General features: G+C 41.5%; 1 protein-coding gene across 2 annotated transcripts in view; it reads right to left on the bottom strand.

Annotated features, from left to right (window-relative positions):
- Positions 1-8,224: 8,224 nt before the first annotated feature.
- The window catches only part of galcb (galactosylceramidase b), a 47,069-nt gene continuing 40,377 nt past the window's right edge, over positions 8,225-14,916 (bottom strand). For both annotated transcript variants that reach the window (XM_080870968.1, XM_080870967.1), the window contains exons 16-17: positions 9,767-9,843; positions 8,225-9,132 (exon numbers count right to left, since the gene is read on the bottom strand). In XM_080870968.1, the coding sequence (XP_080727094.1) occupies positions 8,989-9,132; positions 9,767-9,843 (221 nt within the window). In that variant the 3' untranslated portion in view covers positions 8,225-8,988. The remainder of the gene's footprint in view (positions 9,133-9,766; positions 9,844-14,916) is intronic.

Below are 14,916 nucleotides of genomic sequence, written 5' to 3'. Positions count from 1 at the left end.
ACACCTCTGACTTCTGCTACAACTCTGAATTATGCCATATTCAGAAGTTTGCAGATGACACAGCCATCATGGGGTGTATCTGGGACGATCATGAAGAGAAGTACAGAAGTCTGGTGAGGAACTTTGTCGCATGGAGTCACACAAACCACCTGCAACTCAACACCTCAAAGACTAAGGAACTGGTTGTGGACTTCGGGAGGTCCAGAGAAGGTCCACTGCCGGTTCAGATAGAGGGGGAGGAGGTGGAGGTGGTCAACAAGTACAAGTACCTCGGGCTGGTGGACAATAAACTGGACTGGTCATGCAACACAGAGCACCTGTATAAAAAAGCCCAAAGCCGACTGTACTTCCTCAGGAGGCTGAGGTCTTTTAACATCTGCAGGAAGCTCCTGAGGATGTTTTACCAGTCGGTGGTTGCTGGAGTACTTTTCTATGCTGTGGTGTGCTGGGGGAGCAGCACAGCAAAGAAGGACTCATGCAGGCTAGAGAAACTGATCAGGAAGGCTAGCTCTGTGGTCGGCATGAAGCTGGACACTCTGGTGACAGTGGCAGAGAAAAGGACACTAAAAAAACTGCTAGACATTATGAACAATGCTGGGCATCCTCTGCACACGGCCATTAACAACCAGAAGAGTCTTTTCAGTGACAGGTTGCTTCTCCCCAAGACAAGAACTAACAGACTTAAAAACTCCTTTGTCCCACACGCCATCAGACTGTTTAACTCCTCTCTGGAGGGGAGAGGGAGGGGAAACAGGAGGACAAAGGAGGGGGGAACAACTAAGCTGTAGTGCCTCTTCACCTCACTGTGCAATACCTTTTGTGCAATACTTTTGTTAATAGTCAATGGTGCAATAGACCTCAATACTTGAAATGTGCAATTCACTTGTATTTTTATTTTTATTCCTATTTATTCTATTTATCCCCTTCATATATTTTATTTATATATGTCTCTGTATTTATGTGTGTGTGTGTGTGTATGTGTGTATATATATATATATATAGAGCAGCTGGATAGCGTAGTGGTTAAACTACACGCCTTTGGAACAGAGGATCGCAAGTTCGATTCCTGCCTGGGGCGTCTGTATCCAGTAAGGGTCCTAAGGCTAGACCCCCTATGCTAAGCAAGCCTACCGCAGACATGAGCGAGACAGATAAATATGAAGGCATGCCGGCTCGGACGTCGCCCGGATCAACAAGGTCCGCGTCAGGTGTTGAGGAACCAGGGCACCCTGACGAAAAGTGGGCTACTGGAACAAGAAGGCATCGAACGCCATAACCAAGTGGCCGGCATAGTGTACAGGAACATCTGTGCCGAGTATAACCTAGAAGTCCCGAGGTCAAAATGGGAGATGCCCCCAAGGGTGGTGGAGAATGACCGAGCTAAGATCCTGTGGGACTTCCAGATACAGACGGACAAAATGGTGGTGGCTAACCAACCGGACATAGTGGTGGTAGACAAACAGAAGAAGACGGCCGTAGTGATCGATGTAGCGGTTCCGAATGACAGCAATATCAGGAAGAAGGAACACGAGAAGCTGGAGAAATACCAAGGGCTCAGAGAAGAGCTCGAGAGGATGTGGAGGGTGAAGGTAACGGTGGTCCCCGTGGTAATCGGAGCACTAGGTGCGGTGACTCCCAAGCTAGGCGAGTGGCTCCAGCAGATCCCGGGAATAACATCGGAGATCTCTGTCCAGAAGAGCGCAGTCCTGGGAACAGCTAAGATACTGCGCAGGACCCTCAAGCTCCCAGGCCTCTGGTAGAGGACCCGAGCTTGAAGGATAAACCGCCCGCAGGGGCGTGCTGGGTGTTTTTTTTTTTTTTTATATATATATAATATTCTGTAACTGTAACTTCTGTCGGTGCTGTGCTTTTGGAAACCGAATTTCCCAGAGGAACCCACCCGACGGATTAATAAAGTTTTATCTTATCTTATCTTATTCCTTTATTTACTCTAAAATAATAACCAGCGATAATACGAAAATAAACTGGCCCAGTGTTAAATGATGTAATTACAAATTTTATTTTTTTATTTTATTTTTTTCAAATTGCAATATTTATCTACAGCGCGCCTTTAGCGACACGTCAACAGATCTTAAGCAAGGCGATTGGATGGTTTTTACTGCAATGCATCTTGGGAGTCGTAGTAAATGTATCTTTCAACTCACGGTCCTGCAGCGAATTTTTCGACTCGACACGAGGCAGATCCTACCTAAGTAAGTTGTGACAAACTGTGGGTTATTTGCATGTTCACTGAAATATTAATTTCAGTGATATTAAACTGATATTAAACTTGAAATGTTTTCACAGAGCAGTCTGTGTACCAAGAGAACTACTTCTGCAAAAGTTTATTTAATTTTTTTTTTGTGATGTATTCTCATGTGAAAGACACTTGCTTGGCCACACTTGCTTAGCAATTTATCTTTTCTGTAATCAATTCAGTTTTTTTTTTAACCCTATTCACGTAATTAACTCAATATTAATGACTTTAATCTCGTAATTGATTTTTTTTCTAAATATGGTGTAATACTGCCTCGTAATACAAGTTATTTCTTTGGTCATAAATTATTTTTGTAATAATTTAACCAAAACAGACCTGAAATAATCACTACATGTTCCATTTTCATTTGCAGAAATGACAAAGCCAAAAACCAAACCATGCCCTTCCTGTCAGGCTCCAAGCACCTGCAACAGGAAGACATGCAGTGGATGCCTGGGCAGCCTGAATGTAAAGGAGGGATTGGAAAAAAAAAACAAGAACAGTTTAAAAACAGTAACTGGGCTGCCTCTGTTAAAAAAAACAGAAATGCGAGCAGGGTGGTTAATTCAGCCCAGTTGTCAGTAAGTTTAAAAGTTCTGATGGTTGGTCTGCTAGACAATTCTTTATTAATCACAGTTGTCAATGTTTTCTTGTATATCATGAAGTAAGAAACTAACAAGACATGTATATACACATAAACTATTAATTTATAAAAGAGCATAAATAAAAAAAAGTTATTCACATCAGAATAACATCATCACACTAAAGACATCAAACTAGAAAAAACTTGTTAAAAACTTTTTATTTAAGCTACTTCTGATTTTTAATTTAATCGGCTATTAACTGAGAGACAAAACATTTTAAGATGGATTTTATCATACATTTACAGGTTTGGTCACCATAAATACTTTTTAACTATCTACAACAATAAAACAACAAAGATGTGAAACTTAAAGGTTTGTTATACATCAATTTTCTTACATGAAAGACTGGCTGCATGTTTTTCTTTGTTGTTCTTGCAGGTTTCAAAACTACATGCCCTGGGCTACCAGCCAATTCTGTTTCTTGGACAGTTTGACCGTAAGGGCCTTATAGTAGGGGACGTGATCACTCAGATCGAACCAGCGGAAGGTGCTGCACGTGACATCCTCATGAAGATGAGTCCATTATCTGTAACCAGGTGTCCTTATCAGGTAGCCTATCCTAGCTGTCTTTGGGTGATACTCATAGTACACCCTAGATAAGAAGGCAGATCACCACGGGGTACACAGAAACAAACAAGATGGTGAGGATGAGGATAGTTAACAGTCACCAGCTATTCTATTCTACTCTATTCTGTTCTATTATTCAGCCAAGGTTCAGACCAGTAACCTTCTTGTATGTCTGATCTTATTGTAAAGCACTTTGTGATTTTTATCTGTGAAATGTGCTATATAAATAAATTTTACTTACTTACTTACTTGCTGTGAGGTGACAGCTGCCCTACATGTCCTGTTGCTAACGTGAAAATAGTGTTATATATGCCTTATTACCTCCCCGTGTGTCGTTCACATCACCAAAGCTAGCCATACTGAACCTCTGGTGTTACCCACCTGAACAATTTTGTGTGTGTGTGTAGTATGGTCTTCACACTCATGTATATACAAATGTAATTTTAAAAATCTTCACGAAAACCAGACCTGATAATTCTCTTCGAGACTTTCTAGTATAACAAATGTTATATAATGTTACCAATATGAACACCAAGATTCTTATATAACTTATATACTTCTTAAGAGGTTACCTGATTACCTCCCTGAGGTAGTTAGCATCATCATTGTACAAAACTCTTAAGTCACAGTACTAGTTTGAAGTGTCAAATGTTATGCACTACAAAGTAGAGCTGGGCGATAGAACGATAACATATGTATTGCGATATAACTTTTTCTCGATAGAAAAATTAAACTATTGCGATAGACCTTGCCGCTCGTCTCCTCTTAAAAAAAAAAGAAAAAAGAAAAAAAGAACAGCCAATCCAAATTAAGTAGCACAGAGCCGAACCAATCACAGCCGCAGCGTCACGTCACGTGACTTGTTACGTACAGCACAAGCGCCAAGCCGCACATGTGTATTTGTTTGGGAAGCAGCCACCCACCGTACCGCCCGGGTAATGGAGGAAATGAGTGTGCCGACTAGAAAAGTCAACCGAGCGTGACCGAAGGTTACCGAAGAGAAAACAGATGATGGTTCCAATGCCGGAGAGATTGTCGAACGGAAGAGCCATAGAAGTTCCGTAGTGTGAAGGTATTTCGGCTATTTCAACTCTGACAAAAAACAGAGTAGCGTTCACTGTAAATTGTGCCGAAAGCAAGTCTGGAAATACAATAGACTGGTGCATGCGCTACGTCCACACGTACAGGTATTTTTGAAAACGCAGATTTTTCTATGCATTTGCACCTTTTGTCCACATGTAAACGGCGTTTTTGGTCACTGAAAACGGAGATTTTTAAAAACTCCGGCCAGGGTGGTAATTTTTGAAAACTCCGTTTTTGCATTTACGTGTGGACTAGAAAAACTGAGAAAACACAGCGTCAAAGGTGTGTGCATTTTTTTACGTCACGCTGTGTGCCACGTTATTGTTTCGGTGAAATGAATTTCTACAATACTGTTACTGTTAATTCTACTCTCTGCAGTGTTTAAATGCTTACATATACACAAAGTTACTATCCGTCCACACATACGACTCGGTTCTGCTTCTATGCCCCAGCTTTGTTTACTTTTTCCCACCGAGGCTTCTAGACTTCTGATTGGCCAACATTTCTGCACGGTTAGGAATCTAGCTCCACCTGCTGCTTTGGCATGTTCATAGCAGCGTTTTCCTTCATTTCTGCCTTTATGTGTGGACGGGATTATTTTTTAAAACGAAAACGGAAAATCTCCGTTTTCAAAAATACCCGTGTACGTGTGGACGTAGCCTCAGTCTCTGACTGGAAGCGCTAATTCGTCATTCGGCTTTTGTCAGACTAAAGTAACTGTTAAAACTGTTTGAAAAGCTAAGCTATACGACAAGGAGAGATTGAGAATTTCCTTTTAGTTCTCAGTTTATTTGATATTGACAAAAGTTAGTCAGTTTTGTCTGTTCTTCTGTAAAACAAACTAAGATTTATTTTTAGAATTATTATTTTGTTTCTAAGTGGAATTGACAATTTAGTCTGTTTCGTTTGTTCTATTTTGAAACTTAAACGCTTTAGCGGCTGCCTTTTGTGTAGTTTGCAATATTTGCCTTTATTTATCTGAAAAAGTCTCATGTTCCTTAAGTACATCTACCCTGTTGAACTTATTATGGGAAATAAATATTTAAATAAAAACAAGCTGCTGATTATTTAAAATTTTACTTGTGAGCAACGGCACATTTAAATCTTACAAATATAGTTATTTGGCTTATATCGTGATATATATCGTTATCGCCTGAAATGAAAAAAACATATCGTGATATGAAAAAATCTTATATCGCCCAGCTCTACTACAAAGTCAGGAAAGTAGTGTCAAAAAGTCATTAGCTATCTGGATTTATAGTCACACTCATTAATTTATTAATGTACAATGTAGAAAAGCACTACAGATGTCACACTACCCTAGAGGGCACTTGTACTGAATGATTTGGGTCAGTGAGTGTGTGAGATGACTTATTTGATGCCAATATTTAAAAGTTGTAACTTTAGTAAAAACTTAACTGAAAACATGCAAATCACTACTTATTATATGTACTGTACATTTATTTCAACCCATTTTAATGAATGTTTAATATTTAACATTTTTCAGCTTCACCTCCTGCTAAAAGTTCTACACTAGCAGCTGGACCATCCTCTGCTGACAGTGTCAATGCTGGATCAGTCCCAGACCCAGAGGCTCTAAACGAGGAATTTATTCTTCAGGCACAACAATAAAACAGGCATCTGTAACCAGAACAGTTACAGATGCCTGTTGCCACCAAGGTGTTACTGCGCCAAGACCAAATCCTCCTCTACCCTGTTGGACGTGACCACATCACAGTGCCGAAGAGCGGATTTCGCCTGTAGCACAGATGTGGCTGTGGTCCACCTCCTCCCCGTTGCTAGGGTGGGAGCAGTGCCTCTCACTATGGGGTCCCGGGAGCCCGTGAGTGACATCTCAAGCCTTACTTTTGCACATTTAATCTCCTCAACCAGGCTAGGGATAGGCAATGACAGTATCCCGTCGCTGTAGAGTCCAACGCTGCTGAGGCATTTGGGAAGTCCGAGCCACTTCTTAATGTAGGAGCTCACTAGCCTCTCTAGTTGATTGGCATGATTGAGTGAGACCTCGTACATTGTCAGCGGCCACAGTAGTCTGGGTAATAACCCAAACTGGAAGCACCAGAGCTTCAGTTTCCCTGGGAGTGCAGTGTTGTTAATCTGCTTGAGGTCATCAGCCAAGATCTGCCTTAGTTGTTCTAGTTGCCACGTATCATTGAGGTCTGCATTATACCACCATCCCAGGCTCTTTATGGGCTTCTCTAAGACTGCTGGAATTGGTTCTCCACTGATATAGAATTGCTAGGCTGTCAGTTTTCCTTTTATGATGGAGATACTGCAAGATTTACTTGGCTTAAACTCCATTTTTGCCCATTCTATGTTTTCCTGGAGCTTCTGTAGCAATCGCCTAGTACATGGTTTTGTTGTTGTAATGATGGTCATGTCATCGATGTAGGCCCTAATGGGTAGAAGACGAAGGCCACTCTTGAGTCTCTCACATCCCACTACCTACTGGGATACCTGCATAACCAACTCCATTGCCATGATAAATGCCAGAGGGGAAATTGTGCAGTCTGCCATAACTCCAATTTCCAGGTGCTGCCAAGGAAATTGTAGTTATTAGTTATTATTAGTTATTAGTGATGTGTGAATGATGAGCAATACCTTTGTAGAAAGGCAATTTATAAAGTTCGTCCATTTACTAGTATAAAGGGCAGATCTGCCAGATGCAATGTGGTACGTGCTGACCAACCCACTCAATATGCTGTCTACGTCTGAATATAGGTTTGAAACCTTATACCTTAAATTCCCCACCCCAAATAAAAAATAAAACTTCGTTTACGCCCATGGAGCTTAACCTAAACCTAAATCCTTGACTTTAATCCCACGATTTTTAACAGCTTCTGAGCTTTCTTAATATTATTATACATTTTAGTGGGGAACGCTGCCTTGTTTATTGTTGTGTCATGGAGCCTTATGCAAACTGCAAGAAAACAGAGGCAACTGTTGCTACTTTTTTTCCATCTTGTTCTGTGTGTGTAAGGTTCTTCAATGAAAATAGCTGCAGAGTAACTTGAAAGCTCTACTTTGGAGCTTGGAAGCCTGACACCGGACCAGCATGGAACAATGGAACTGTGAGAAGAGCTTGATGATTGGACTTTTCAACAACCCCAATCATGGTGCAAAGAAAGAACACAGATGTCATGAACAGCATGGAGTAGAGTGAGTGTTTAAAAAAACAAACACAAAAACAACACAAAAACAAAACATGTGATCACCTTTGGTAAGCCTGCTTAAATTCTCATATTCATGGGATGCAACAGTGTTATAAGAGTTTCTGAAATTAAGATTTCCATATCCTTTGGCCATGGTACTCAGAAGTTTACATTAGTTTGGACAATCTAGGACTGGAAAAATGAGTAAGACAAACACCTAGACCAGTAGTTTTCCCTGTCCTTCTCCACAGAATTTGTATATCTAATCCTAACCTGGAGATTCTACTGACTAAACCAAATCCCAGCGTTATTCCACTTTTGACAACTAGGGTATTCAAAGCACAGGGAATAAATCAGGATTGGACCCTAAATTTAGCTGATTTTAATGAATGTAAATTAAAATGTAGTGCTTGTGTTGCCATCTTAGGTTATCCTGGTGACTGTGCAGTTAGCTATATGGGAGTAGGGAGCAGACATGATTAATGGGGAGTCACGGATTACACTACACTTGTGGTTGGCTTTCTATTTGATTTATTCAAAGCAGTTAAGACAATATAAAGTCAAACTATAAAATCATTTACAATCACATCAAACAAAGTTCCAGGATTCAGTGCCATATGATATATTTTTTTCCTCTACATACACTGTATAAAAAAAGATGGAGATGGAGGAAACCACCAAGACATTAAGTATTATTTCCGAGAAGCGTGGTGTGTTGAAACTTAGCTGTTTTGAAAACAGATGCAACAAATGAGGGGTGGAGCCCATTGAGGGAACTGAGGGATGCTCCTATGGTAGTGACAAGCCAACTACACGGCTAGCACCAAATACTAATATGGTCATTTGATTCTAACACCAGGCTATAAGGCACATCCTGTACAAGTGTGATGGATTCTGATGTGCTACAAACACACGATTCACTACAAGTTATGCCCCAAAACAATTCCAGCCTTATCTTGAAGTCTTGGCATCTCTTCAAAGAAAGGTCTTAAACCAGTGTTTTGTTGGCTGTGAGCTGTAGAAAGACATTAATTTCTGTTCAGGACTGAGGTTTGATATGACAGGATCATTCCAACAAAAAAAAACACAGTGATGCATAATTACATGGTAATTAAATACTATAACCCATTTCTGTCAATACATCGCCCAAAATTTTACACACAACATTATTATGCTTGAAGCTATCGGCTGTAAAGTACTAATCAAGTCCATAAATGAATCAGGACATTCAGCATAGTGTAAATCATGATTTAAAGTTAATTCATCACTCAGCCACCAAAGCAAAGTTATCAAACTGGGCCAGTTCAAATGAGCGTGTTCCTATGGCAGCCCAGCCAGCCTTTGGGGTCAGTATCACAGCATTCTTCCACAGAGGGTATCCATTCAGTGACCCTGATGCATACTGTCCCTACAGTAAAGAGAAAAACATCTTTACATTTTCAAATCCGTGCAAAAAGATAGACTTTTCATAGGTTAATTCGTAAATTAATGTGGCTGTGACAAGACAGGCATATTGCTGAAATGTTCAGTTACAGTGTGTCAACACAATAACCTACACCAGAAAGGACTGTTCCTGCACAGCTACCAGCAAGCAGGACTGATTACTGCCCCAGTTAACTGTGTCGTCAAGGTTATAATCCTTCACTTTTATTTTGTCTTCATATATGATCACAAACTGTTTACCTTGCCTTTTTTCAGAACAACCTCAAGTGTGACGTCTGTTATTTCTTGATTTTGACATACTGTATTAACACACCTACAAATCTACAAATCACCTAAAAAACAAACAAACCTCCATATAAAATCCAAGTAGGAAAAAGGCAGATTTTTTGCTCTGTCTTGCTAATACATCATCTTAAATCTCTCATGTGATTTAGATGCTGACTCAAAATACTATTGATAATGAGAGTAGCTAATCTGAGTTGATCTAATCTCCACGTCCTAACATGGTTTATTGGATTACAAACTCCTTTAATCATCATAACAGTGGAAGAAGTGAGAGTATAAAGAAACATTAGAAATAGTAAAAAGTGTCTACTTACTTTTACAGTGAGTGACAAGGTGTACCAGCTATGTACCTCAGTACCAGACTGTCCCTCTGCAAGTACAGTCTCGCCAACTGTTGACAAAAGAACAGTGATGAGAGGCACAGAAACAACAAACTGTCCAACTATGGAAATTATGGAGAAACTGTCTACGAAATAAAAGACTATAAGTGATGATTTTGGTTTTCAGTTTGGAGTTAAGTGTGATGAACCAATTCAATTCTATTTTATTTATACAGTGCCAAATCTTAACAGCAGTGGCCTCAAGTTTCTTTGTCAGTACTGTCAGTACTCTTGCTGCAGGATTTTGGATCATCTGAAGGCTTTTCGGGGAGTTTTTAGGACATCCTGATAATAATGAATTACAGTATAGTATGCCTTCTAATGACACTTCCTAAAGAAAGCAGGCATAATGTACATACAATTAGCCTAAGCATAGAGCCCTGTGGAACTCCATAATTAACCTTACTGTATGAAGACGACGACTCCTTAACAGGAAAAATTGGAGTCTACAGGGAGTGCAGAATTATTAGGCAAATGAGTATTTTGTCCACATCATCCTCTTCATGCATGTTGTCTTACTCCAAGCTGTATAGGCTCGAAAGCCTGCTACCAATTAAGCATATTAGGTGATGTGCATCTCTGTAATGAGAAGGGGTGTGGTCTAATGACATCAACACCCTATATCAGGTGTGCATAATTATTAGGCAACGTCCTTTCCTTTGGCAAAATGGGTCAAAAGAAGGACTTGACAGGCTCAGAAAAGTCAAAAATAGTGAGATATCTTGCAGAGGGATGCAGCAGTCTCAAAATTGCAAAGCTTCTGAAGCGTGATCATTGAACAATCAAGCGTTTCATTCAAAATAGTCACCAGGGTCGCAAGAAGCGTGTGGAAAAACCAAGGCGCAAAATAACTGCCCATGAACTGAGAAAAGTCAAGCGCGCAGCTGCCAAGATGCCACTTGCCACCAGTTTGGCCATATTTCAGAGCTGCAACATCACTGGAGTGCCCAAAAGCACAAGGTGTGCAATACTCAGAGACATGGCCAAGGTAAGAAAGGCTGAAAGACGACCACCACTGAACAAGACACACAAGCTGAAACGTCAAGACTGGGCCAAGAAATATCTCAAGACTGGTTTTTCTAAGGTTTTATAGACTGATGAAATGAGAGTGAGTCTTGATGGGCCAGATGGATGGGCCCGTGGCTGGATTGGTAAAGGGCAGAGAGCTCCAGCAAGACGCCAGCAAGGTGGAGGTGGAGTACTGGTTTGGGCTGGTATCATCAAAGATGAGCTTCTGGGGCCTTTTCGGGTTAAGGATGGAGTCGAGCTCAACTCCCAGTCCTACTGCCAGTTTCTGGAAGACACCTTCTTCAAGCAGTGGTACAGGAAGAAGTCTGCATCCTTCAAGAAAAACATGATTTTCATGCAGGACAATGCTCCATCACACGCATCCAAGTACTCCACAGCGTGGCTGGCAAGAAAGGGTATAAAAGAAGAAAAACTAATGACATGGCCTCCTTGTTCACCTGATCTGAACCCCATTGAGAACCTGTGGTCCATCATCAAATGTGAGATTTACGAGGGAAAACAGTACACCTCTCTGAACAGTGTCTGGGAGGCTGTGGTTGCTGCTGCACGCAATGTTGATGGTGAACAGATCAAAACACTGACAGAATCCATGGATGGCAGGCTTTTGAGTGTCCTTGCAAAGAAAGGTGGCTATATTGGTCGCTGATTTGTTTTTGTTTTGTTTTTGAATGTCAGAAATGTATATTTGGGAATGTGGAGATGTTATATTGGTTTCACTGGTAAAAAGAAATAATTGAAATAGGTATATATTTGTTTTTTGTTAAGTTGCCTAATAATTATGCACAGTAATCGTCACCTGCACACACAGATATCCCCCTGAAATAGCTAAAAATAAAAACAAACTAAAAACTACTTCCAAAAACATTCAGCTTTGATATTAATGAGTTTTTTGGGTTCATTGAGAACATGGTTGTTGTTCAAAAATAAAATTATTCCTCAAAAATACAACTTGGCTAATAATTCTGCACTCCCTGTATTAGATGAATGTAATTCAAACCACTGCAGTGCAGTCAGCCATGGAGCTACTCCAGCGCTCGATTAATAAACAGCTAACAACGCACCCGGACTGCGCTGTGACCATGGCAGGAGATTTTAACCATGCAAACCTGAAATCTGTCCTGCCTGGATTCTTTAAAAACTTGAGCTTCCCAACAAGCGAAAACAACACACTTGACCAGGTCTACACCAACATCCCAGATGCTTACAAAGCCACCCCACTGCCTCATCTTGGACTCTCAGACCATCTCTCTCTGTCCCTGATCCCTCCCTTTAAACCTCTAATTCAAAGACAAAAACCATCTGTAAAAACAGTACGAGAGTAGACCATGGAAGCCACCACGGCCCTACAAAACTGTTTTGATAACATGAATTGGAGTGCATTTGCAGAAGGATCAGACTTGGGGGGCCACACATCTGCTGTACTCTCATTCATCAACTTCTGTAGCGAGAGTGTAACAACAACAAAGACTGTTAAAGTGTTCCCGAACCAGAAGCCATGGCTCAACAGTGAGGTGCGAGCCCTACTAAGAGCATGGGACAGTGCCTTCAAATCAGGAGACCAACAAAGAGGCACGCCAATCTCTGCTTAAACGCATAAAAGAAGCCAAGCGGAAATACAAACAGTGCATCAAGGAACACTTTAACACAAACAATTCCAGAAACATGTGGCAGGGGATCAAGACACTCACTGGCTACAAGGACAGTCGCACACAAACTCCCCGGACATCACCTTACCTGACACCCTAAACCAGTTTTTTGCCCGCTTTGACCAACAAAACAGGGACACCAACACCCATCCTGCTGTTTCAGAGAGGGACGACATGCTTTAACTGCTCTAATAGAATATTATGGGCAATAGTGATGTGTCGTTCGCGAACGAAATGGCTCTTAGAGTCGACTCTTTGAAGTGAACGACGCGAGCCGGCTCCTTATCGCGAGCCGTGGGGTTGTTTTTCTTTCTCTCACCCTCTCTCTCTCTCGCACCTTTTTTCCGCTTCACTCCGCATGCGAGGCTTGTACTTTGTGCTGGGAAGAGGGGGGAGGGGCGGTAGTTACACTTGCAGTAGCACAGGAACAGAGCGGGAGAGAAAGAGAGCCAGGGACAATAACGTCACATTAGAAAGGTATCCACAACTATTTTCAGTTGCGGATGATAACGGATTCAGAAAGCTTATTCATGCAGGCCCATATGACAGAATATGCAAGCTCTTTTTGTTTTTATATTTTAATTTATATTTAATTGTGTTGTGGTTTGCAGTGTTTTGTGTTGTTTCACTTTAAAATTGTTTAAAAGGAAAAAGCTGAAAATTTAAATTGTTAAAAGTTTAAAATGTAAATAGTTGGTTTTTGTATTATATGATTTCAAAGGAGCTTGCAAAGAAAAGCGTCTGGACTTCTTTAAGTTGCTTGAAGACGTTTCACCTCTCATCCGAGAAGCTTCTTCAGTTCTAAGGTCAAATGGTGGAGAGTCCCAGATATAAACCTAGTGGGAGTAACCCCCCACAGAGGGACAAAAGGACCTCCTGATGATCCTCTATTCGCCTGAGCCAAGGTGTGAAACTGGGTGTGGGTCCCAATCAGCCAGAGTTTCGGGTGAGTTCATTGTGAAACCTGGCCCCACCTTATCATGCGAATTCCTGAGATCAGATGGCCCAGGATGTGAGTGGGCGTTAAGGCGTCTGGGAAGGGATCTCAAAACTGGATTATAGATGGCAGAGAGTTGGTGTCGTAAACCCCCGCCTTTGTTCAAAGATGGTCGCTCACAGTGGACATAGATGGCTTCTTTCACTCCTCTTTCAAACCATCTGTCCTCTCTGTCCAAAATGTGAACATTGGCATCCTCGAAAGAGTGTCCTTTATCCTTAAGATGCAGAGGGACTGCTGAGTCTTGTCCTGTGGAGGTGGCTCTTCTGTGTTGTGCCATGCGCTTGTGAAGTGGCTGTTTGGTCTCTCCAATGTAGAGGTCTGAGCATTCCTCGCTGCACTGTACAGCATACACCACATTGTTAAGTTTGTGTTTTGGCGTTTTGTCTCCACCATTTGACCTTAGAACTGAAGAAGCTTCTCGGATGAGAGGTGAAACGTCTTCAAGCAACTTAAAGAAGTCCAGACGCTTTTCTTTGCAAGCTCCTTTGACTACGATGACCTGGATGACTGAGAACCTTCACAGACATATTACAGTGGGGCAAAAAAGTATTTAGTCAGCCACCGATTGTGCAAGTTCCCCCACCTAAAATGATGACAGAGGTCAGTAATTTGCACCAGAGGTACACTTCAACTGTGAGAGACAGAATGTGAAAAAAAAAAAATCCATGAATTCACATGGTAGGATTTGTAAAGAATTTATTCGTAAATTAGGGTGGAAAATAAGTATTTGGTCACCTCAAACAAGGAAAATCTCTGGCTCTCACAGACCTGTAACGTCGTCTGTAAGAAGCTTTTCTGTCCCCCACTCGTTACCTGTATGAATGGCACCTGTTTGAACTCATCATCTGTATAAAAGACACCTGTCCACAGCCTCAAACAGTCAGACTCCAAACTTCGCCATGGCCAAGACCAAAGAGCTTTCGAAGGACACCAGGAAAAGTATTGTAGACCTGCACCAGACTGGGAAGAGTGAATCTACAATAGGCAAGCAGCTTGGTGTGAAAAAATCAACTGCGGGAGCAATCATCAGAAAATGGAAGACATACAAGACCACTGATAATCTCCCTCGATCTGGGGCTCCACGCAAGATCTCATCCCGTGGGGTCAAAATGATCATGAGAACGGTGAGCAAAGATCCCAGAACCACACGGGGGGACCTGGTGAATGACCTGCAGAGAGCTGGGACCAAAGTAACAAAGGTCACCATCAGTAACACACTACAACGGCAGGGAATCAAATCCCGCAGTGCCAGACGTGTACCGCTGCTGAAGCCAGTGCATGTCCAGGCCCGTCTGAAGTTTGCCAGAGAGCACATGGATGATACAGCAGAGGATTGGGAGAATGTCATGTGGTCAGATGAAACCAAAGTAGAACTTTTTTGGTATAAACTCAACTCGTCGTGTTTGGAG

Source organism: Rhamphochromis sp. 'chilingali', assembly GCF_963969265.1.
Source record: "Rhamphochromis sp. 'chilingali' genome assembly, chromosome: 21".
NCBI classification, from domain to species: domain Eukaryota; kingdom Metazoa; phylum Chordata; class Actinopteri; order Cichliformes; family Cichlidae; genus Rhamphochromis; species Rhamphochromis sp. 'chilingali'.
The sequence above is the reverse complement of the archived record's forward strand: the minus strand, read 5'-3'. Positions and strand labels throughout refer to the sequence as shown.